The sequence below is a fragment of the Calidris pugnax genome, unplaced genomic scaffold (assembly GCF_001431845.1).
Source record: "Calidris pugnax isolate Ruff unplaced genomic scaffold, ASM143184v1 scaffold60, whole genome shotgun sequence".
Lineage (NCBI taxonomy): Eukaryota > Metazoa > Chordata > Aves > Charadriiformes > Scolopacidae > Calidris > Calidris pugnax.
Window position 1 is genome coordinate 4,791,747 of NW_015090831.1, and position 25,267 is coordinate 4,817,013.

The 25,267-nt window shown below is 44.8% G+C and overlaps 1 protein-coding gene across 3 annotated transcripts; it reads right to left on the reverse strand.

The window, feature by feature from the left end:
• Positions 1-1,039: 1,039 nt before the first annotated feature.
• On the reverse strand, positions 1,040-24,414 carry LOC106887531 (histamine N-methyltransferase-like). Of its 3 annotated transcripts, XM_014941117.1 has the most exons (8): positions 24,298-24,414; positions 18,730-18,876; positions 15,690-15,887; positions 14,554-14,606; positions 10,741-10,848; positions 7,062-7,192; positions 6,382-6,475; positions 1,040-2,747 (listed from the first exon to the last, which is right to left on the reverse strand). In XM_014941117.1, the coding sequence occupies exons 3-8, from the start codon at positions 15,824-15,826 to the stop codon at positions 2,392-2,394; spliced, it is 879 nt and encodes a 292-aa protein (XP_014796603.1). In that variant the 5' UTR covers positions 15,827-15,887; positions 18,730-18,876; positions 24,298-24,414; the 3' UTR covers positions 1,040-2,391. The 3 variants fall into 3 exon arrangements, with proteins under 3 accessions (XP_014796603.1, XP_014796604.1, XP_014796605.1); XM_014941118.1 differs by lacking the exon at positions 24,298-24,414 and having other exon boundaries at positions 18,730-18,914; XM_014941119.1 differs by lacking the exons at positions 18,730-18,876; positions 24,298-24,414 and adding an exon at positions 18,528-18,664.
• Positions 24,415-25,267: the final 853 nt, after the last annotated feature.

A 25,267-nucleotide genomic window follows, 5' to 3' on the forward strand; every position in this document is an offset into this window, starting at 1 on the left:
AAGATATTACCCCTTGTCCTATCACAACAGGCCCTGCTAAAAAGTCTGTCCCTATCTTTCCTGTAGCCCCCTTTAAGTACTGAAAGGCCACAATAAGGTCTCCCTGGAGCCTCCTCTTCTCCAGGCTAAACAACACCAAAAATTCTCCTCAGAAGTGAAAGCAGTGGCTGAGGACCTCCGTGATGTGTCTGGTTTTAGATCAGGAGGTTTCTTCTCCAGCTCTGGGGTGAAAGTGTATTTTCCCCCAGTGACTTCTGCTTTTAAGTAAGACCCCATACAACTTCATGCATTGAGCAAGTGCTCCCTCTCCCCAGCTTCTCCCTTTCTGATTAAAGAGAGGAAGGAGTGCTCATGTACTTTCACAGTGAATGTCCTTTGTGTGTGTGTGTGCTGGTGGTCATCTCCCCCTCTCTTCTCTCCAGACCATCTCTGCTGTTCCTCATCTTTCCTGCTCTCGCCCATGTTTTCAGAACAAACCTCCCCCAAAACACCTACAAAGATGTTTTTCTTGTGTTTTTTCCCCCTGCCAAACCAGAAAACAACAGGACCTCCATGTGCATCTTGTTGCTGGGTTTTCTTGTTGGATTTGTTTTTTAGTTTTAGGGTTTTTTTCCTGGCATTTCTGTGGCTCCCAAAGATATGTCACTCCTGACAGGGTTGATGTGGCAATATTCGGCGGTCATCTCCTTCACACGCACCATTTAGAAGAGGTCACTGACAGCACAAAAGAGCTACAAAAATAATTGTAACTAATTTGTTTCCCATTAGAAATGCATCCAGCAATATGTCCTAATGAGAGATTTTCTTTCTTTCCCACTTCAGCATGTCACCATAACAACTCACAGATATACTGAGGTCTTCTAATGCAGGAATCTGTACATAGCACTGTGTAAAAGTGTCAATAGATTTTCTTTTCAGCAGCTGAGGAATATCATGAAAACATTCTAAAATCCACTAGAATTAATATTTGATCAGTAGGAGAAGTTTGTGTTTCAAACAATTGACTCTAAAATGAATATAAACAGCTATTAATGCCCAGTACGGTCTCTTGTAAATCACTTCAAATCTTTAATAATCTACATTGTATCAGAAATGTATATGCAAAAATAAAACATAATTTCTTGCAGCTAAAGCAATTTTTAAAGTAAACTATTAAAAGTAAACTATTAGTAAACTATTTCAACACTGAATCAAATTACTTCAATGGCAGAAATCCCACCTGTCTCACCAGATAAACCGAGTATTCATACTATTAAATGCATTCAAGTGACTATATTGTATTCCACCATATAGTATTATTATTAATACTTCTTAAAACCGTAAAATCATGTAGCAAAACAAATGCATCAACTCCCAGAGTAGAGACAGCCCCACACGGAGAAGGGATCAAGGGAGTGAAGTACCTCCTTGCTGAACATCCCATACTATATATTCGACAGATTTACCTGACATGACCCCATTGCAAATTAAACAAATCCCACAGAAGCCCATCAGCTTGACATCAGAGTTCGTTTTTACATCTTCTGTGTTATGAAGCTCACAAGCTATGCATGGCCCTTGCTGCCAGGGCATGGTGAAAGGCTGCGACCAGGAGGTTTGTGTGTTTAGCTGAAAACACCCAAAAGCCCTGTATGACAGCCATAGGTGATTCCTGACAAAGGCTTTGCATCAGGGCTCATCAGTGAAATCCACCTCTCCAGGCCACTTGTTACCACTGCCATGCCTCCACCATCTTCAATCCCTTCGCTCTTGCAGTGCCAGTACGGACCTGTCCACAAATTGCCCTGCAGGTGCAACATCATCAACATGAAGTGGAAATACATGGAGAGGGGAGCAATGCCACTAAATGGAGTTGTCTGTGGAGGCCAGAACAGGCAACCATCACACGTGAGGACACTTTTATGGTAACTGGAGGTATGAGATCTTGAAGTCACAGCAAGCTCAAGAGATCCCATTGAGCAGCCACCCAAATGGGTTGTCATTCTGAGCCTCCACTCTTGCCAGCTGCACTGAGAAGCTGGAATATGTTTGTTAGGTCTGCAAAGAGTTTTTAAATGAAGATGATGAAGCCACAAATAGCTCTTTTCGTAGGAAATGGTCTGGTTTCTGGAATGTCTGAGTAGGTGGTCTGAGTAACATCTGATTATACAACATTCATATGATAAAGTACTATTAACTGCTTAGAGAGTTATACATTCATAGGATAGTACAGAACTTACTGGGTATTAAACCTCACTTATAACAACAGATACTAATTCTGATTTGTTAACAGACTCCAAAAATTACATTCAGTACTGAAGTAAACTAAGCCATTTATAAAGTATGAAAACCTTATTTCAGCTGTTAACCGTTTGTATCTATCTCCTTTCGATCAAGAAGCAAGAAGTAAACTCATGGCTCAACCACTAGTACACCCAGGTTGTTATTAAAAACAACTTTCCCATCTCTTTCTTCACTGCATTGAGGCTTTCTTAACTCTTCCATTACCTGACGCTTTAATTCAGGAGGAGCGGTTTTAGAAAACTTGTAAGTTTCTGTCAGGAAATCCAGCAACAGCTCCCCATCCTTGTCCCCTTCAATAAAGCAGCTCGTTATGTCCATGTGGGAAGGGACATCGTGGAGCTGGTACTTCAGCCCGACTGAATCCAGTATCTTTTTCATATCAGCAGAGGAAACATAACAGCAGAGATCACCCAAGGGGAAAGAAGACCCGTACTTCTTCCACAGCGTTTCCCAGCCACTGGTTCCTGAAAGAAAATCCACCAGAAAAATGCTCAGGAATAAGAAAAAACACTATTTGAACAAATTTGTGATCATCTGTGTTTTTCAGCAGTTGTCCTTGTTGTGAGTGGGGTCTCTCCAGAGCTGGGACATGTGAACTGGGGCATGGTGGAGACGGCTGCCTGCCTGCTTCTGTGCCTTGGGGCTGGGCAGTGCAGGAGGAGATGGGCATGTTACCTACCCTGGAGCTCCAGCACCTCCCACCGAGCCCCCAGCTGAGATCAGAGCAGCTCAGTGCACTAAATCTCCCCCCGCCTTCCACTCCCAACATGCTGCACCCCTCTGCTTCATGGACATAAGCAATATATCTCAGGGACATCCTTCTATAATCCACATGCTGAACACTAGCTATTTAGTGCCATCTTCTAGATTTAAACTTTTCCCTAGATTTCAGCTGCCTCTTTGGAAGATCCAATCTTCTCCTTACTTTGCGGTCAAGCTACACGTGAAGTAGCTTGAAGTTTCACGTGAAGTTTCATTGAAGCACTTATTACCAGTACACTACCACTCTGCTACATGAAAACCCTGATGACATTGTCCTTGCAGCTGGATGTGTGGTGGAGAAAAGGATGGGATGGACAGAGTCCAGGATGAAGCTGCACCATCCTCCTGGCCTTCACCCTTCACTCCCACGACACTCACATGCTGTTGAACATGGCCAATGAGAGGGCTGCCCCTCACCCCAACCAGACCTCCCCAATGGGACCAGAAGGATGTTTTGGCTGTATATTATTTGGGTACACAATGATGAGGGGTGTGAAAGGAAAAGGCTCTGCAATCACCTCCAGAACCGAGCCCATGCTAAGCCCATGCTGGTGCACGCACCTCTTCTCAAGGGACATTTTACAAAGAATTCTGGCTAGGTAAGCTGAAAACTCCCCAGATATGCCTTCACATCTTTATTTCCTCTCACGCTAGATCTGTGATTCAGCATTTCTGCTATAAATCATCTATAAAAGGATCACCCAGAATGACTGGACAGGATGAAAATAACTTGGAGCCTAATGAGCAGCTCTTGAGAGTTATGCCTATAAATCTCCATAACTACTAAAACCAGTTGCTCGGCGGTTTTGCAAATGCTTTATCTGCAAACAGTTATTTACAGTCAAATAAACAGGTTGGTGTTTAGAAGAGAGGCTACAATATTTTCTTTCACCTGGTGGAAATTGAATGCAGAGCACTAATTGCAGAAAATTTGCTGGTGTCAGTGTTGTGTGACTCAGTGCCATCTCTGAGCCGAGCAATTATACTCTACCTGAACGAAGCATTATTATAATAGCTCTCAATAGGCTCAGCATATGGCACTACTTTTGTTTTCCAGGCGATGTAAACAGATTTTTTAAATGTGTTAAAAATAACACCACATAGCTCTTGCAATATGCCTGCTCTCCCGGCAGGGATGGAGCAGGAGGGATTGTCACCTTCACCCACTGACCAAGCCCTCTCCTATCAGTCTTATTCCCAGACTGGTTTTTAATTAACACATCCTAATGTGTTTGTGTTGGAGATGACATTACCTTCATTTTCTGAAATGAGCTTTGTTCTGCTTGTCTTTCAGTACCCCTTTTTGCTTCAGTGCTTATTTTCATAAGACTTCTTCCTTCCCCTCTCTATACTCTTTTTTCCCCCAAGATATTCCCCTTCCTTTCCTCCCTAGTCTTCCAAGCTCTATTATCCTCTCCCATTTTCTTGTGGACCCCAGCAATTTCTACTCCATTCTGCTCCACCAGAAAACACAGAGTCACTTGGCCCAGAGAGGACTTCAAATACTCTTCATTAATTCATTATTTTCATCAATGTGATTTTTAATCACATTAATGTTGAATAGACTCCTGTTCCTCCCTGTATTCACATTTCATGAATATCCAAAGGGACAAGTTAAGTAACTGGAAAAGAGTTTCAATTAACTCCATGCAGGTAATCAGCAATAGACTGATTCAATGATAGAATCATAGAATGGTTTGGGTTGGAAGGGACCTTAGAGATCATCTAGTTCCAACCCCCCAACCTATTGATATTGATGATCTATTCTCGTTCAGCCAAAGAACCAAGACAGTAACTCAGATGATCTAAAATACAGGTTTCTTGTACTGAACTGCTTGAAAATACTTTAAACCAAAAGTATTTTGAGAAAAACCATTTGAATAAATTCAGGTTCAGAAAAGTGTCACTTATCGTGGACACTTCATGAACATAAAAAAGGAACTTCATCAAACACATTACAGTTTGCAGACATGGCCAAATTCAATGAAAAATTAAACTTGAATCTCTAACAAATAATACTTAACATCCCTGACAAAACTATCAGATGTGACTTTACACATAGCTTGTGAGGCAAATTAAAGGCTTTCTAGAGTCAAATTAGACCCCACCATTGCAGTATCTCTAGCATACTTTGTCCACAGTATTAAAAGGTTGTCGTTTACCCTGCTCTGGCATTTTCTTGCTGGATAGACCACAGAGCATCTCTTTGAGATCTAAAACAGCCTAAGAATGCTGTTTTCCACCCAAAATGATGATATTAAGGAAATGGGCAGTTTGAGAAGAAAATGAACCATATGTGCTCTAACACCTGCTGTATGGCACCGCCGAGCCCCGCCGTAGCTGTTTGCTTAATGCCACAAGTCTCGGGGAGCGAGATAATGAGGTGCCCAGACTGAAAAGCCTTTTACAGAAAATAGCAGAGGCTGAGGGAGGTCCTGCGAGCCAGAGCAGTGGGACAGGGCCCTCTGCTGCCACCCGTCAATGTCCAGGTGGTAGGATGGGAAGGGCAGAGGGCGAGGGAAAGGCATTTTGTGCCCATGGCACAGGTTTGCAGCTTCACCAAGCCTTCAGTTTTACAACCTGCAGCACAGAACTGTGCAGGAAACACTGTGAATGTTTGAGTGGGCCACGAAGATGACCAGAGGGCTGGAGCACCTCTCCTATGAAAACAGGCTGAGAGAGTTGGAGTTGTTCAGCCTGAAAAAGAGAAGTCCCCGGGGAGACCTTATTGCAACCTTCCAGTACCTAAAGGGGCTACAGGAAAGATGGAGAGGGACTTTTGTAAAGGGCTAGTAGTGTTAGGATGAGGGGTAATGGTTTTAAACTGAAACAGGGGAGATTTCAATTAGATATCAGGAAGAAATTTTTCACTATGAGGGTGGTGAGACACTGGAACAGGTTGCCCGGGGAAGTTATAGATGGCCCATCCCTGGAGGTGTTCAAGGCCAGGCTGGATGGGGCTTTGAGCAACCTGGTCTGGTGGGAGGTGTCCCTGCCCAAGGTAGGGGGGTTGGACCTCGATGATCTTTAAGGTCCCTTCCAACCCAAACCATTCTGTGACTCTATCATTATATGAATTCATCAGTCTTCACATTACTCACTTAACATACAAGTGTCTTGTTTATACATCTCAGATATAGATGCGTGCAGACTTCAAGGGATTTAGGTGAATGGACACTGTTGATTACTCAGCCAGTTCACCTTTATTGGTGATAAAGGATATTTCAAATAAAAATGTCAATTGGTTTCTAGCTGGACTGTTTTGAACTTGCAGGAACCCCCAAAAGTCCTCATGGCTCTTGCCTGACCAAGCAGTGCTAGTGGAGCAGCTCTCACCTGACACCAGGATGATAAGGAGCTTCGCCTGTGTTTCCAGGAGGCTGTGGAAATACCGCACAGTCGCTGGGATGTCCTTCACATAATAGAGCATCTGGAAAGAGCACAAATGCTTAGAGAGATACAGCGTGGTCCTAGTGAATATTATAATAGGTACCGCTAGGTAAAAGGACCCAAATGGGGACAATCTTGACAGAAGAGCAGCAGGACAATGAGACACGTTAGTACAACGTTGGGCAGCGGGCTCACGCTGCAAGCTTGGGACTGTCACTGCCTTCCCCACTCTCCACCTCTCTCAGGACCAAGCTCATGTTCATTCATTAACCTGAGATAAAAAGATTTGCCTTTCTTAGCACTGAAGATGGCTTTTAATGGCTTCAGTAAACTTGGAAATACAAAGGCAATTTCACAGAGAGGACAAGGAGCCTTGAAAACACTAGTTAAAATGTATTTTTAGTTGACTGCCACCCACAGCCTAGTTAATAGGACCACTGTGCTCAAAGTTGCTTTGCTGTAACTCATCTTTCATTTTTTTGCAGTTCACTTATGCTTAAGTACTTTAAATTACAGGGAAATAAACTCACCTTTCTTCCCCTTAGAGTGGATAATGAGGTCACATACTTCATGCATACTTTTAACAGCCAAGTTTTTGACAACATTTACTTTGTAGAGTCTTTTACCTGGATCATGTGAATGAAGTCCCATTTTTTAGGCTTCTTTTCTGCATTCATTCGACTTTCAAATTCATAAGCTGTCTCTTCATGCCAGGTAAACTTTACGTTCTCGAGGTTTGATGTCTTAGCCACACGCTCTGAAACACAGGAGAAGGCAGGACAGAGTTATCTCAATTGCAAATATGGGACGGATTTCCATTCAGAGCTTTAATACATCCAAAAGTCATATTTAGGCAGAGAGTTTTGGTACCGGTTTAACACAGCAGTGGAATGTGTAAAACCTTGAGCCCGTATGTGAGAAGGGGGCTGTAAAGGTCTTTGTAGGATGAATTCTTAAGAGGGTCTGATGCTTTAATCTTTGCACCCTCATTTTGGCTCCTCCAGTCTTTACCTGATTTTAAAAAAAAAAAAAAGAAAGAAACTCTTCCCCATGACTGGCTCAAGCTGCATTAGAAGATGTTGGCTGGGATAAACAGTTATGAGGCCACGAGGAGCACATTTCCTGCTGAAAGGGAAAAGAGCTGATGGCCTCTTCACTTCAGTGCCATGCAAGACCCACACGGCTGAGCAGGCGCCAGGTCATGGCAAAGGGTTTTCCAGAGACTGAACAAATAAATACAGGGGCTCAAGAATGGATCAAGTGGGTTGTGTTTTGGAGAGAAAGCACAATTAAAGGCTTGAAAAGGGCAGAGAAAGGAAATGGCTCACATCACAGAGTTGGGGGGGAGAGACAAGGAGCTTTGTTCCATGAGCAAGGACCCATCTCTTGACATTCAGCTTCTGCTGTGTTCAAATAATATTTCAAGAGCCCACAGTTTTGGTCAACTTCTTCAGATAAAAGGGGTAACAGTGTGTTAAAATAAAGACTAGTATAAAGAGTGATACATGATGTGTTTTCAGACCTCAATACAATGCACGTCCAGCAAGTGAGGAACGCAGAAAGCCAGAGAAGCGGATTCAAGGAACAAGTTATACCATGAGCCTGGCTCAACACTGCATTTCTCTGCTTTTATGGGAGCAGAACTGAGGGATGATTTCATATTTTAGGGGCTGCTGGAATACTAATGTCTATCTGCTGGCATATGGAGCTCGTCGCAGCGTGCTCCTGCCAGGCGCTCGGGATTGCTCCAGGACAAAGCTGGCCCTGATGCCATTCCTGTGCTTCGCTGGAGTTAACATAAATTTAAAACTTACATGGCCCAAAGGCAGACTGAGCCTTAGCTACAGAACACATGTTCAAACCAACATGATTTGCTACGACCAGCGCCTTTACACCACTAATCACAATGTTTCTCCTTTTGGGCTCTGATTAAGACACATCCCCGTCGGACAGATGAGAAATGCTCCATCAGTGCTTATCTCCTCTCTTTTATGGCTGGAAATGGGCCACCCCTTTCGGAGGCTGCTGCTGTTACTCTGTTCGCTTCCATTTATCAGTCCCTGGCCCCGGCGCTTGCAGTTCAGATTTAATTTGCTGTTTTAAACTCGGGCTTCATTCGGCAGCACTTCATATCACCATCACAAATAATCTGGTGCAATCTGGTTCAGTTCAATTGCTAGACAGTCTGCAAGGAGCCACCAGGAAGAAAACTGAATTGCTTGCTCGGGCAGGCTTTTAAAGTCAACATTTCAGAAAGGGAAGCTCATTCTGATTATGGGAAGTTTATGTCCAAAGATTCATCTGAAGCCAAAACGCATCACCTTAACCCTTTTGAAAAGTTTTCCTTAATTTTCTCCTGGATTCAACTCAGATTGTTGTCAGCATCAGAAGCAGGTCGTGTGCCCTTGGCGGGTGCCATCGCAGCCAGAATGCCTGCAGTTGTGCTGTACCATGCAGGCAATGGCAGCACAGCTCAGTTGTGAGGCCACCAACACTCCAACCACTGTCACCAAGGGACTTCACCTGGTCATGGACCAGGAATGAAGGAAAGCCACAGCCTGGCCATGGGGCTTTGAGGAGAGGCTCCATCGTAGGATGCAGTCTAAGATAAACCTCCGTTTGTCACCACTGCATGTCCCAGTAAGAAGTTTCTCTCATGAGCTTGGCTTTTCCTTCCCAAGGAGAAAGTATCTGGTTAGGCAGAAAACATAACTACTGAATCCTCAGAGGCACAGATAATGTTTCCAATTCTCCCCGGAAAATCTTAGGGCTCAGAAACCTAATTAATGATACCTACTGGGGACATGATTAATTACCAAATAAGAAAGTTTAAAGAAAGAAATTCAGATGAATATTTCATTTCTAGCTTAGCATAAAACTTAAAATAAGGACAACATCTTATATTTTCTTTAACTTTCTTCTGCAAAGAAACTCACTGAAGTAGGATAGGACTCCCAGTTAACTGGTGGTAGGTGGTGAAATCACCAGGAAGGTTCACTGCAGATCCAGTCTCATGTAGCCTATGGTCCACAGCCCAGACAGGTCAGAAATGCTACGTGCCAGTTCCCAAACTGTCTTCGAGCAGATGCTCTGTTGCTCATCCTTCACCATCTCAGCCTTGAGCAATGTAAAAGATACTGGGATTTTGCACAAACCATCTTTTCAAAGACCAGGTCCATGTAACACAGAGGCAAACACGAGGCAGATATAAAATATAAGATGTGCTTCTTGGGAGCCTTTGGTGTTTGCGGTGACTCTGAACTCCCCCACTGCAGGGAGAAAGGGATTGTTTCTTTTTTGGGTTTTGTGTTCTTTTTTCCTTTGACTTCCACAAGTTCCTTAATACTGGGATTGCTTTGCTTTTAAGGATTTAAGCAAGATTAAGAGTTTGAGATTCGCAGTGTGGTTTTACAGTCTGATATTTACTATGTTTTGGAGCATTTCCAACGACGCAGACTGCTGACGATGTTCATTCATTACTGCCACATCCATTCAGCAACCTCTTTCTGTCAAGGTGTGCTCTGCTCCGGGCTCCTCACAGCCTGTATAGAGTAGCTGGTGTCACCTCCATACAAGACCATAATTACCTGCTAAGGTAAAGCCTGGCAGGTGTTAATCCAGTGATAATACAGCTGTGGATTGATATTTAATGCTGGCTTTGTAGGGTAGTTTGACCAAAGCACCCCTTGGTCCAAATCCTCCTTGGAAAATGCTTGGCTTTCCTTCACGAATGTTGCTCAGACCTTTGGGTTGGTGGAAGGAAACAAGCTCTAAGCTACAGAGCACACAGCAAAAATCTTCCCTCTCCATTTTACTCTCCTTTCCATGTTTTCTAATTCAAAAGATGGTAACTAATTTAGTGCAAGACTCTGAGGTTTAGCTATTTGTTATTTGGAAACGATTTTAAAGAGATGCGAGAATTACCAGGAGACACTAATATTTTCCCTTCGATGTTGAGGAAGGATCCTGATTCAGTGCAAGTTGAAGAAGAAAAAATTTCTGAAGCATGGGGATTTTACTCTATTCCCATACAATCACCCCTCAGTTCCCACTGCTTTTAAAGTCTGTCTAGTCTAAGTGTTTGCTGTAGAGAGTTCTTTGCAGTGTGAGAGACTAAGATTTTAATGAGACACTGAGCATTGTTGAAAAGCAATGATGGCAAAAAAGCAGGAGACAGTGACTTTTTAAACTTTTAAAAGCCCATTCTGACAAGAAAGCATTTGAATGTGGGGTCATCCAGCGTTCAACTCTTCAAATGCATTTAGAGTACTTAATGTAAATTTAATTCATTTAATGTAAAAATACCTTTGTACTTGGAGATTTGGTCAGCACTTGGCTCTACCACTTCGTTGTTGATGGTGACCCCTGGATATCTGGCTTGTACCTTTGAGATGATCAGCAGGTCAATCTCACCTAGGGAAGCAGGCAACACGAAACAAAAGATAAAAGCAAAGCTCAGGCAGATGTTACCTTCACCACCATCACATTTTCAGTTTTGAAGACCTATGCCTGCCATTCCTTTACAGAAAATGTACCACCCAGGTACAATGTAGCTGCTTTGTATTCTCAGCAGATTGCCACTGAGGGTTTAGCTCTAGGATTTAAGAAAAATTTAAATATCAGTCCCAACCATCTTCATCCCTCCTCTCTGACTACCACCACCAGTTCCAGGGGAAAACCAGACACAGTTATGTGCATATTTTCTGGGCACAACCTAACCTCCCAGGGAAGACCATAAATGGCTCTGATGGTGCTAGTTCTGATGGGCCCAAGTCACCAGTGAACCTGGCAGGATTTCTTTGGAGTCAGTGAGAGCATTTTTAGCCAAGTGTCTCTTGGCTAAAAATCTTACAAGATCTTACTGCTTACAAGATCATGCGGGTGAGGGAGCAGAGAATATGTGTTTACACTGGGCTCAGAAACAACATTCATGTCTGTTTGTCTTCAGTGTCCTGTGACTTTTTCCATAACTACAATAAAGAGCGCACATACCATCTATATTTACCTAACCCCTGTTTACAGAATACCCCAGAGCTGACTGTAGTTTCTTTGTGAGGAGTCGTTTTCTCTGGACACCGTTCAGGCCAGCTGCAATTATTTTACTGCTGGAAGTACCAATAGACCCAACATTTCAAAATTTAAAAAGAGGTACCATCGCTCTTGGCCACCTCTCCCCACTCACAATATAGGAAGCTCAGGGAGATGATGCTCCCGACTGAGTCATGGGTCCAGGGACAATATTGTGCTAGCTTGCTTAGCTTTCTTATGACTCACTTCTGCTTATTGTGCTTGAATAAATTTTAGATGGAAAAAATAATAGAAGAATAAATTAAGGTAGAAAGAGTGACGCAGAGGTGAAAAGTAGACCCAGGGGGCATGTTGCAGACAAATATTGAGCTTTGTCATTAAAGATGTACTTGTGCTTGCACACAACTCAGAATCACAGAATCGTAGTGGTTGGAAGGGACCTCAGAGATCATCGAGTCCAACCATAAAAAAAAAAAACCCACAAAAAAAACCAACAAAAAAATTCCCCCAAAAAACAACAAGACAAAACACACCCACCACCTAAACACACAACAACACCAACCAAACCAAAAACCCACAAAAACCATCACCCACCCACACAACATCCCACCGCAAACCAATAATCTTGGGTACTAGAGCATGCCCAACTCCACCTTATAAAATTCCCTACAAATGAACAAAATTATGTACTGACTGGAAGACCACCCAGTAAACCCTGACGGCCAGAGATGCCCTTGCTGAGGGACTGTGGGGTGAGTGCTCCCATCATGTTTACATGGTCTCTACCCATCCTTAGGATTTTCAGTGCCCCAGAGTTCCCACCACTTCAGCGTTAGCTCCATTATACAGAAGATTTGAGGTATAAAAGGAAAGTGTTTGGTGTAAATAGTTGTAATGTGTTCCCCAGAGCTCAACCCAGCACACAAGGTCCTCTCCCAGGGAGGGTCCTTTTCCCTACAAGGAGCTCTCTGCCTGCTTCAGGCCCCACCACACAGCACCACGCATCAAAATCAGGCACCCCAGCCCAGGTCTCACCTGCTCATTAGCCCCCTGAGAATTTAACTTAAAAACTCAGGAAGAGTTCAATTTTTTTAGAAATATGTGTCTTTCTTGAAGCAACTAATAACACCAAAAATTATGTGGCATCTGTGCAAGCATGTTCTTTGAGGGAGTGAAATTGAATTTCTGAAGGAGCAGAAATAGCTGCAGCTTTGCTATCACTGCAAACCCTGTATTCTGTTGAAAAATCAGAGCAAAGCCAGTCGTCTGCAGGCTGCTGTGGTAAAATCCGGGAACACAGAATTTTTAATGAGCTACTGCAATATTTTTTGATTTTTGGTTGCTTTACCAACTTCCTGTAAAATGGATTAGCCCTTTGAAAAGGCTGTGCGGGTCCTGATAAAAAAATATTTGAATTTCTTGTTTCCATATGCAGCTAGGTTAATATATTTCCTTCCACTCTTCTGTGGCCAAACCACCCTTGTATTGTTTTTAACCAAAAAAACCACCCCTTTGATTCATAATTTAATCCACAGCCTTAATTGACTTCAGTTAGCTCTTTTATATGCAAACAAGTGTCCTGAGGCATTTTACAGTCAAATATGTGGCAGCTTGCATTATCAACAATTTGGCAATTAGGCTATCCGAATTATTTAAACTCTCCAACACAATTACCTTTTAAAGGCTACCACTATGTTCACCATTAAGTTTCTAATTAAACATTTTACGTAACGGGATAGTTTATAGCACAGTTGCTACTTTATAGCGACGTTGATGACTTTTATGGTTTTTAAAGGTACAGAGTGCTGCGCGCTGGAGTGTGAACTTAATAAGGCAGAGGCTGTAGGCGAAGGCAGGCGCCGTGGATGGGTGGGTGTAATGGGATATGATGTGACATTAAATGGTTTGCTTGTCTCTTGAGGTGGAAAAGTGGAAAGGAAATGCTTTCTTTCCGTGCTCCCTCCCCGTGAAGCACAGGGGCAGATGGGGCCAGGGCAGCTCCCTCGCCGGGGTTAGCTGGGGGAATTTGGGATTTTGGTCCCTCCTGACCCCACCAAGGACCCAGGGTGGGAACAAGCCAGTAGGGTTTCTGTGGTGTTGAGGTTTCTTTTTTACATCACAAAATGAGCTTTGTCTGCACGTTATTGATTGAATATCCACCATGCTAAGCTGGAGTTACGGAGTTGAGGACCTCACTAAGTAAAGTGTTCCTGTTAAAAAACAACATTTCTTTTGGCAGAAGAATGGTTTCCCTTTTTTGGAGAGCAATGTTCCTACTCTGCCACACTGTCTGTTTTATAACTAAAGCCCACCATTTACATACAATTATTTTTACGTATAGGAGAGATCAACCAAGCTGAGATTAGTCTTTGGAGAAGGTAGGACTAAAGCATTTAACCTAAATTGACTGTTCATATAAAATTTAAGTTTGATCACTTAATGGGTAGCGCAGAATTAGAAAACATAGGCTTTAATTATGGGGGAACTTAAGCAAGATTTTAATGAGAAGAAGCTACTTGATGTTATTGTTATTGTTTTCCACCCAGTGAACTTCAGATAAGGGACTTATTTTTCTGATTTCTTCTGGAGCTTACGTTCAGCTCCAGTGATTTGGGGGACAGTAGGTCCCAGTGGAAGGTTGTACAGTCACAGTGGTCAGAAAGTAGGTACAGGCAAAACAGAGGCAGGAGGCAGGAAGAATGGGGAGTTACGGCACCAGTAAATAGTCATTGTGGAGAGTCATTACAATGCAAGTAAAAATTTAGGATTACTACATTTTTTATGACATATTAAGACATTATGGTGCTTTTTTTTTTTTGCATAGAAACACAAAGGGGCAGTTCAAGCCTCTCTCTGCCTTTGAGAAGTGACAGTGCAGAAGGAGGGTTCTCATGGAGGACATACAAGAATCAGGGTGGGGAGGCACAGGCTGTTTTTAGACAATGTGGCCACACACCAGCTAACACCATCTGTCCCCTGGAGCTGACTTTTCAAGACTTATTTCCCACTCTGCTCCTTTCTGCCATTTTTAATCCTCTATTCTTTGAAAAGGAAGGTGAAACTGTATCAAGAATGAAGTCCATAGCATACCTGATCCACCACCAATGCTTAGAATATTGATTGTAGACTTCCCATTTCCAATACTGAAAAACATTATTTACACATTTTAGGAGAGCTACCCAGTAGAGAGGGATAGATGCATTTTGTGAAGCACTGGAGAGCCCATGAAGGCTAAAATCTGCAGGACAAAATCAAATACAATGTGTGTATGTATAGGCATGGCTGTGAGCTGGCAGGAGGGATCAGATTCAGAACCAGGCATGGCCGTGAGCTGGCAGGAGGGATCAGATTCAGAACTCTGCTCTTTGGAGATTCCTGATTTCCTATTTCTATTTCCTATTTATTTCCTATTTTGGCAATTTGTAGAGGATTTCCGTTTTTATGAGCGCGTATAAAGTAGCAGGTACATGCCTTCTCTACGTCTGTGCTTCGAGGACCAGAGACCTCCCGGGGTCTGGACCAGCAGCTTCAAAATTATTTTGCATATAAAGTAGCAGGTACACGCCTTCTCTATGTCTGTGCTTCGAGGACCAGAGACCTCCAGGGGTCTGGACCAGCAGCTTCAAAATTATTTGTAGAAGTTTTACATTTGGCAAAGTGGGAAGGGAGAAGGGGGGAGCGTAACATGCTTAAAATCCCTTAGCGAGGCTTTGGCAGAGCCATAAAACCCCGAGCCCAGAGCAGGACCTCCCCAGAGCCAGGACTTGGCCCCAGCTGCCTGCTGCCCGAGCCAGTCCAGTGAAAAACACCCACCACCAAGCAAAGCAGGAGTCTCATTCACGCATACTAGAGAGAGCCTAAATACTGACTGAAAAGGTTAATTTTTAAAAGACGGTTTCAGTCAAACTTAATGTTAGAATGTAATATCTGTTATTGCGTTATGCACGTGTTGGAGTTCATTCAGGGTAAGCTGTATTTGCATGCAAGGAAACAATTCAGCCTTATCTCCTCCCTGCTGGGCAAGCTCCATCCCGACCAGCAGCCGTTCCTTGGTGTGTGCAAATGAAATCTCCAGCCAAGCCCTATCAGATACCCACAGACGGGGCAGCCGGCGGGGAACAGCAATCTGCCTCTCACAGGCAGCCCCCCCCCCCCAAGCCCATCCCTACCATGGGACCAATGCCCTGGGGTTGTCCTTCAGCTCGATGTGGTCACCACCACCTTACCTGTCTATCACGGCCGGCAGTTGCCTCTCCACAAACTCCTGCATGCTCTGGTGCTCCGTTGACTTCGCGAGGAAGAGGCGGAAAGCCTGGAGGTACCTGGCGGGGTCTGTGAGCAAGTTCTTCATGGGCGATGCCATGGCTGGGGGTCAGAAGGGCACAGGAGAGGACAGGTTGCTCCTTGCAGCTCTTCTTTCAGACCTAGAGAAGGAATAGCAAATGCAGGAGAGGTAAAAACCAGCACGTGCCTGGATTTTGCTCTGCGTTACTGGACTTTGCTCCACGTCCTTGGCCCTGCTACTGCACCTTTTAAAAAGTATTACGCAATTTTGTGCTAGGAGCTGTAAATCAGGTTTGAGCAGCAAAGGGTGATCTATCATCTTTAATCTGCGCAGAAGAAATGCCAGAATTTTTTAACTGTGCTGACACAGGGCTCTGTTAAAACCCAGTAAAAGGGTCTTTAGACGGTTCTTAAATAAAAGAAAAATTCCCCCATTTCTTGAAGGCATGGAGGGGCTCCAAAGACTTGGGCTGGATTAGAAGAAAGTGCAACATGCATCTCCAGAGATGCTGGCAGATGCCTCTATCCATTTTTTTTTTTAATCTTTTGATGTTCTTAAAGGGAATGCTGATGGTAGAGTGAAAACAATATAAACCTTATAAACACACTCTTTATTTTTGTAGTTCCTCTGAAGATAATGGTATAATTCCCATGGGCTAGGTACTTAATTCATGAAAGCCACGTGAGTTGCTGGAATGGATGTTGTGCTAAACCTGGCTGAAACAGAGTCGGGAGAGGGGGAGATGGAGTGTGCTACCAGGAAATGTCCGGCTGTACCTTGAAAAGTGCACAAAGGCATTTTCACCCCCTCTAAAAATTGCAGTTTAAGTCCATCACATCCTGTCCAAACTGGCAAGGAGAAAGAAGCCCTCTTCTTTCTTGCAAGTCCCAGGCTTAATGCCCAAACTGCATCAGATCTGACTTCCCCCCTAAGGTTCCGTCCCAGCCACCTCTCGTTATTTTTATTGCTCCCTTTGGACTGTCTCCAGCCAAGCCCTGTTGTTGTTGAAGTGCAGCAGCCAAGAGAGAAAACTGAGATCCTGTTGAGATGCCCCAGCTCCCAGTACAGCTGGGACGGCTCCCTCCCCGCAGTGAGGCCCCATGGACCCTGCATTTTCTCACCAGTGACCACTGAAATACAAACCACGGGATTTGCTCAGGGATTCTTTCCAAAGTACTTCTCCTGTCCCTTTGAATAATAATTCTGTCCTCCTTTGTGCTCCCAGTCCCTCCCAGCTGCACATCGAACAACAACAACCTCATCCCTCACCCGCATCATAAACAGAAACACAAAAGAGCAGTGGACTCAGGTTCGTATTTGTCATTACCTCCCTTTCTGGTGGTGAACTGCTGATAATTTTTCTGACCAACTGCATAACCAATTTCCCACCCACCTGGACATCCCCTTATCTTCTTACTGGTGCTCACTCCTTTTCAAAGAGGGGATTTCTAGGGACAGCCATCACGCTGAACAGCTGCAGATCCTCTGGCTCCTCTTCCAGCCCTCTTTTCAAGGATAATATGAGCTGCTTGGCTTTGCTCACCTTCCTTGCTGCTCAAGCCAAGGATAACATCCGACTCGTGACATGTTTTGGTTTTGCATCCCATGAGCCACATCTCTACGTGTCCCATCTCCAGGAGGAGATGTCGCGAAGGCTGATGGTGATGCACCTCCTCCAGCGTGTGCTGCTACCAGAGCCATTAGGTCCATTAGTAGTGCCTGCTAATTGCTGTGCTTGAGACAGTCCCAAAGACCAGCAGCAACCTCCAGAGCAGGACCCAAAGTGGGATTTTCCACCCACACCACCACCGAGGCAGACCCTGTGCCCTCCCTCTCAAACAGCAAGGGTGCTTTCAAGGGGAAAAACAGCAAAACCAAGTATGTTAAACAACAACAATGATGAAAAGAGCCTTGTAACAAGTAGATGGAAGAGCTTTAAAAACTTTGCTTGTCCCAGAAGCCCACACTGATTTCCTGGCTCAGATGACACGTGTGAGCCTCGGACGGGCACACTGACACCCCCAGATCCTCTTCCCACATGACCAGCACTCCAATTCGCAGCAAAATCTGAATTTACATGGGGAAACCAGGTGTAAATTTTGCCAGAGAGGGTAAGGAAGCAGACGCCTGGGTGTACAGTGGGTGAGAATTACTCACCGCTAATCCACCCTGAAAATAAAGTGGTATGTTCCTTGTTTACCCATTCCTCGGCTCTGCCCAGCTCCTCACTTTTTACTTTAAGTGCATAAAGAGGTTTTGTCATTTGCCACTAACATATTTTACTACCTTCAATCTTGAAAAAATAAAACATTTTGCAGTTAATAAGAGGAGATTTAGATAATCAACCTTTTTTCTCTGCCTCCCTCTACTTCCGATGATTTAATTTGCTGACATCCCCTACTCGGTGGTTTCTAATGAGCAGCTGAGATTCGTTTTCATGTTAGGTGCAGTTCAAGGAATTTGTCTCATTTGTTTCATTATGCTTTTGGCTGTTTGAATTTGCCCCATTTATTTTATTATGTGTTTTCCTGTTTGAACTGCAGCCAGCTGACTTTAAAAATAAGTAAAGAGAAGGAAGAAAAGGATTTTTTCCTGTAGCGGGCTGATAGAAACTTTTGGGTAATAATGTTCACTTGGGCACGTTCCCTTCAGCGATAATCCAAATTTATACGTAGCTCCCTAAAAAAGATTGAGGAGTTTCCAAAACGGATTCTGTGTTTACGCTGCGGTTATTTAATCTGCACCGACGCTAGCGGAATTAAACCAGCTTTAAACTCACCCTAAAATTCTTTAAACCTTCCCCGTGAAGCCGGAGGAAGAAAACGAGCGTGCCCTCAGCTGTAAAACTATTTGTAGCAGGAGGTTGGGGTTTATCGGCGCTGGATTGCAGCTCCTCGCTGAACGCCGGGATCCCTTTTGGAGGAGTTTAAGGCAATCCTGTAAAGCCTTAAAGTGCTTTCCTGGCCAGCAGCTGTACTTACGTGCGAGCCGTCGGTGCCTCCCGGGGCCACGGGTCCCCCCGGCGCGATGCCGCTGCGGTGCTCGGGATGAGCCACCCACCTTCCCGGCGGCTGCTGCCGTCCCACCCCCAGGGACACGACGTGGCAGCTCCGAGGAGGTTTTACAGCCTGAGGAAAGAACAGGCAAGCTCAAGGGGACAGCTGAATCACTGCCCACCCTGTCCCAGCCGGCACCCCCAGTGTGGACCCCACCAGCTGTCGTCCCCCCCCCTCCCCAAGGACACAGCTGGCACGGCCACCAACACACCGGGAGCTGCGAGACACAGAGATCTATCAACGTGTTAATTAGAGTTGGGATGAAAAATAAAGCCCTGCCCGCTGGGATATAAGAAATGCGACTCTTGACAAATTGGAAATAGTTGTCTCAGCGTGTGGCACTCGGCAACGTACAGTATCATTTACAGTTTGCCTATAGAACTCTACCGTTATAGATTACTTTGCTTTTTAGCTGTTTTTTTGTGAGAGCAGCTGAGATTTTGCTTATCCCTTACTTCTCCAGGGATTAAGCAATGGGAAGCATTTTCCAAGTTGTTTTTCCAAGCCCTGTTAGGAGCAGCTTTATCCCAGGGAACACAAGTGTAGCAAAAAGTGCTGACCCATGCCTGATATCACTCTTCAGTGTTCAGAGCCTTAATAAAATATTTGCCTTGTTCATGTGTCAAATTATTCATTGTTCCTTCATGTTTAGCGAAAAATAATTTTTTTGAAGTAAAATGAAGAAGTTTCCCTTCCAGACTTAGATGAAGAAATGAACTGCTCATGGAGAAATGAACTGCTTCACATTGCTAAAGTCATATAAAATAATACCAGTAATATTAATAATTGTGCTTTCAAAGGCACAGTTACAGGAAAAATGGCTGTAGTTTGACATTTAGCGGAAAGTTTACCAAAATAAAGGTTCCGTATCAACAGTTAAAATTGTTCAGCTAGAACGGTGACTCTGTGGGAAGGCAACACCCACTGCATTTTTTCCTTTCTCCGTACACAGCACCATTTCCAAAGCACTTGGAGGGAAGAAGGTACGAAGCCCTCCACCAAGGAGCAAGTTGAGAGCTGTGGGGCCACAACATCTCGGTACCTTCTGCTGGTCCCTTGGCAAAAAGGGAAGCCAAAGCCACAGAGGAGGGATGAGCAGCCCCACAACTCTTTTGCTGTTTCAAAGAGAGATGGTTACTACTTTATTCGCAAGAGGCATTTTAAGGAAAATTAAACCTCAGCTACTCTGTCAGACAACCACCAACCGAGCCAGCTCCTCTTGGCTTGTGGAGTCTCAGAAAATGCTCATTCTTCAGCAACAACACCCACACAGGCTGTGGGTGCAACACCCCCCCCCCCCAGCCCCTTGCAGGAGCAGCCAGGCAAATGCCACACAAAAACACAACCCCCCCCCCCCGGGGGGGGGCCCCCCCCCCCCCCCCCCCCGGCCCCTTGCAGGAGCAGCCAGGCAAATGCCACACAAAACTGTCCTGGCTCCACACTGGTAATAAACACACTTGATCAAACATAACTGAACAGCAAAGTCAGTGGTGTTTTCCCATTTTCCTTTGCAGTTCTGGAAATCTGGATTAATTGGCATCACCAGAGCTGGGCGAGTTGGTCAAAAAGAAAATAAACTCAGTGCATCTGGTCGATGCTTTTCTCCCTCTGCAGTCCACTAAAAAATGAGCTTTCCAAGTGCCAGTTGCCATTTGATATGAAAGCCTAAGATTAGAGAGCCAAAAGTAAAAATTACGTGCATCTGTTGCTTTTAAGTGCTGTATGAAAATAAAAGATGCTGCCGTTAACTTGCTTCCTTAATTTCCCCTGGAGACACGTTCTGCGAGCTTTAAGCCAAATCCCAGCCGTTTCAGCTTGACGTGGGCTCAGCGCTGCCCTGGCACAGGGTAATTTGGGAGGAGGGACCCTGTACCATTGCCTAGACCTTACTTTCGTTGCCCCCAGCACCTTCCCTTCCCGATGGTGTCTGTATGATGTGCTGCAGAGGCACCTGTGCCCAGGGCAGGGCTGTGCTGAGCCGCAGGCTACGAGCCAGCAGAGAAGGGCAGGAGCCAGGACAGGGGCTGGCATCGTTCTGCAAAATCCTGCAGAGAAGCTCGTCCCACTGCCCTCAGGCAGATCTGCTGTTCTGTTCATTAATGTGGTTTTACGCTGTTTAACATCAATATTTAGAAAAGAAAAATCGCCTCCCTGTGCCATTTTACCATGCTCCCTCCTATACACAGCACTGTCCTAGATGGCAGGAAGCTGAGTTCCTGTAAGGAGATCCCACAAGCCTTGAGGGCATAGCTATTTGGGAAATAATAGCTATTGTGTATTAAACATCTCTCTGTCTCGACAGCTCAGGGGACAATACACAACTCTGTACATACTTGGCCAACGGTGACGTTATCAAAAAACAAAGTTGTGATTAAGACAAGTCAGCCCAGAAACCTGGCAAGGACCCAAGAAGTTGTCACTGGCCCCTTTTAGGCGAGGCAAGAGCTGGGAACAGTCAACATCTGCAGATTATTTCCTTCTCTGGAGCACATCTGTGTGGGTTTTGGCTGAAAGTTTATACTCCAGAAAGGAGGAGAAAGGCGTGAAATGATACGGTCTTGGTCCAAATGAATCATTATAATTTCTTCTCCCAGGGAGGCTGTGAGCAATGCTGGGAGCCAGCTCTCACTGAAGGAGGGAAGGTGCAGGAGAAGGTGGCCTTCCACACACCCCTGGGGGGGCCACCAGCCATGCCCAGCAGCAGCGCCAGATTTACCATAGGTTGTGCTGACCCACAATCTCCAAAAGCCTCGTCGGTCCCGTGGCAGAAGTGGGAACAGCAGCACAAAACTTCCCACTGAAGATTTAGAAGTCTTGTGATGACCGGTTAATCAACTGATGCCTTCAGAGATGAAAAAGTCAACAAAAAAGCTGGGTACAGGCAGGGCACTGGGACTGGCTGCTGGTTGCACACGTAGAGGCAGGCACTTCCAGGCATAAAGCTGTGCAATCCGGATTTTATCTTGGGGTGGGAGTGCTGGAATAGACCACTGGTGATGTGCATGGTTGCAGTGACCCTCGCTTGGGTGAAGATCCGTCCTTTGGAACAGGGGCCAAAGCCTGGAGTCACAGCTGAGCAAAGCTGAGCTTGGGAACAGGCAGGGGATGGATCCACTTGTAATCTCCTTCCTGCCTTAATAAACTCGAACATCCAAATTTCATAGGTCAGCTGTAGGAAACTGGATTTTCAAGAGGCAGCAGGAGTGGGAAAGACTGGGCAGGAAAGACCCAATTCTTACCTTGTCACCAGACTTCAAAGCATCTGTCGATGGACCAAATATCGGAGCCCAGAAACCCGGGAGTTTATTTGGCTTACCTCTGGATCTGATTTAATCACATTCAAAGGGCCTGATAAAAGCAGAAGCTAGACGTTGCTTAATGTCTAAAGAATTATTTCTGCTGTCTTCTAATAAAGGATGCTGATGTAAGCTGGAGTTGATAACAAGATCACTGCGCTGGGGTAGCAAAAAATCTCATTTTACAGGACAACCAAACTGTCAGTGCCAAAGAGCAGACAGGTTATTGCTCATGCTCCTCCAAGGTTGCTTTTATTAAAATGGAAATTTCCGAAGCTTTGCATGCACACACACGCGGCCACAGGTGCAGACATCCCTTCAAAGGGGAGAGGGGCCAGCCACAAGGCCATGGCCCCCCCGCTCCCACCCTTCCTCCTGCAGCTCATTACTTGCAGCCCTTTACAAATCGAGGTGCCTCAGGGGAACTGCAAAGATGTCACTGCCCCAGAAGGGTCCATGTCTTCACAGGCCCCATCCTTACCACGGCTTTGGGGTGAGTTTGACAGGTATGGCAGCTCCAGGTGAGTTCAACGAGCTCCCCCACAACTGCAGCCAATGAATTTCTCATCTGATTTGGGTGAGGATTTGCTCTCCCCCCTCAAACCCAGCTGAGGCATCATCACCTTAAAACTCTGCCTTTCACATTCTGGGCTTCCACAGCTCTTCAGGCAAGAGGGATACAGCACTCCAGCCCCTCTCCAGCACAGCCAGACCCAAATCACTGCAACTGGTTCATCCCTGCAGGTGACCCCCACTCTTTACAATAGAATAGAACAGAACAGAATAGACCAGAACAGAATAGAATTAAATTTCAGTTAGAAGGGACCTACAACAATCATCTAGTCCAACTGCCTGACCACTTTAGGGCTTACCATAAGTTAAAGCATGTTGTTAAGGGCATTGTCCAAATGCCTCTTAAACACTGATGATAACAGAATAAATAGGGGGGGAAAAAAAGGCAAAAATTAATGCCTGGTTGTATTGCCACTTTTTGTTGTCAACACTGTGCAACTGCAACAGGCCAAGCCTGAACTTGGGTACCAAGAACAATTTATTCCTTTCATCTTCCCAAGTACATCTGGGGAACAGATAAAATTTTCACAAATGCATGCCTTAGTTAAAACAATTTTGCCTCTTCCTCCTCCCTGAAGTTAATTCAATCAAAGATTGTTTGTGCAATCTCACTATGGAAAACGCCAAACTTCTGGCTTGTAATTAGTGAAACAAATCAGTGCTGACTGAAAAAAAGAATTCCCAGACTGAAAAAAGGAATTTTCAGAGTATTTCAATTAGCAATTTGAAACTGAAATTCTTAATTAAATTAATCTCAGAAAGAAATTTAAGTTCTACAAAACGCTGGTGAGGAATTTCATTATTCTGTCCAGATTTGGAGGTGGCAAAGGATGGTCAACACCTTCACCACCTGGTACACCTTACCAGAAAGGGCTGATAGAAAGTGGCGCTGCTAGAAATCACCTGGAGTGTACATCTTGCATCCTGCAACGCCGCGAGGCAGCAATGGGCCACACGTGAGAACTCCAGCCTCTCACTGCCCCTGAGTGACGAGCAGCTCTCCTTTTCCTTGGGACTTCAGACTCTGCCAAGAAACTAGTTTCTGTGCTGGAGAAGCGTGAAGGACTCGGCAAAGACCTGGCTCTGGTTATTGATGTCATGGGAAAGCAAAATTATGCCAGGGAAGAGAAGCTGGGTTTTCCACTTTGCCACTTTTGCTGCTGATTTAGGTTTTCTACATAGATACGGATTTTAACAAGAAACATTCATTACAAAAAAGTAATTTTTAGGGCATTTTATCCATATATGAGAATAATTATTTTCTCTTTTCAAGATGCAGTGATACAGGGACAGAACTGCCAGAAATACCCAACTATCTATAAATGAAAAAGACTGTCTTGGAGATGTTTTTTCAGAGCCGATCACATATGGTCACCCCTGGTACTCAGCAAAGCTTCAGACCCACGTTATTAGGCTGCAACTTGATGATAAAGGCACAAAGCGATATAGGAGTCATGCAGCTCTTAATACCTGCTCATGTTTTAAGTCCTTTACGCTTGAAACAGCAATAGCCTGTTATTTATTCCCAAACAGATATTCCTGGCTCAGAAGACCGCTGTCTTTCTGATACCTACACATCATCCCCTTGTGATCGGCACCTTCCGTGTTATTATTTTCCCCTTACCTCCTCCTCTAGCTGTGTCCTACGAGCTCCTGCAACGGAGATGATCTGGACGAGCCGCATTTGCAGAGCAATGAACCCAAATTAGAAGGGCTTTCTTCTTGTCCGTCTTTGGGAAGCCATCCTGTCCTGTTCCCTCCAGGCCCATCCCGAGCCCATGGCACTGACGTCTGCTGTCACTCTGGCTCTGACACGTCGATGCGGCCGGCGCGGCGTTATTTTGACAACCGAATATTCCACACCGCAGCTCCTCGGCGTGGTTCGCCTGCCTCCTAAATCTCTCTGCTTGAAGTGTAATATTTTCATGCCATTCATATCTCTTCCTGTGGGAACTCGTGATAAGCTTTCGGAAACGGCTTAGGCTCGCTCGCTCCCCTCTGACGGCAGTAGCCGGGGACGACTCTCACAGTCACAATCTTCGCGTTAAGATGACTGTAAAACCGTGTATTAGGAGCACTTCAGATGCTTGTAAGCCACCATTCGTGCCCAATTCCAGCATTTAAATTCCTCTGACCTGGTAAAGAGTTTTATTATCTTTAAGTCTATGGGATTCTGGTCCGGATGGAAGCCGTCAGTACCAGCGCAGAGGTGGCTTTCCCACCCGGTGTCTCTACAGCCCACCCACCACTTTGGGCATTAAATTACTATTTGGGCAACCTGTATATACTAAGCATCTAAAATGATCTGTATGTCTTTTTGAAGAGTTTCTCCTTGCTGGGACAGAGAAGAGCGTCCTGAATGCGGGGCTTCGCACCCATCAAGCCCAGTCCCTCCATACCAGCTACTTGCCTTTGCCTTCTTTTTTTTGGCCTTTTTTCACACACAGAATCACACAGAATCTTCATGGTTGGAAGGGACCTCTGAGATCATCAAGTCCAAACACAAAAAAACCAAATCAAACCAAAAAAACCACCAACCTACAAACAGACACAAAACAACCATCTTGGGCACTAGAGCATGCCCTGAAGTGCCA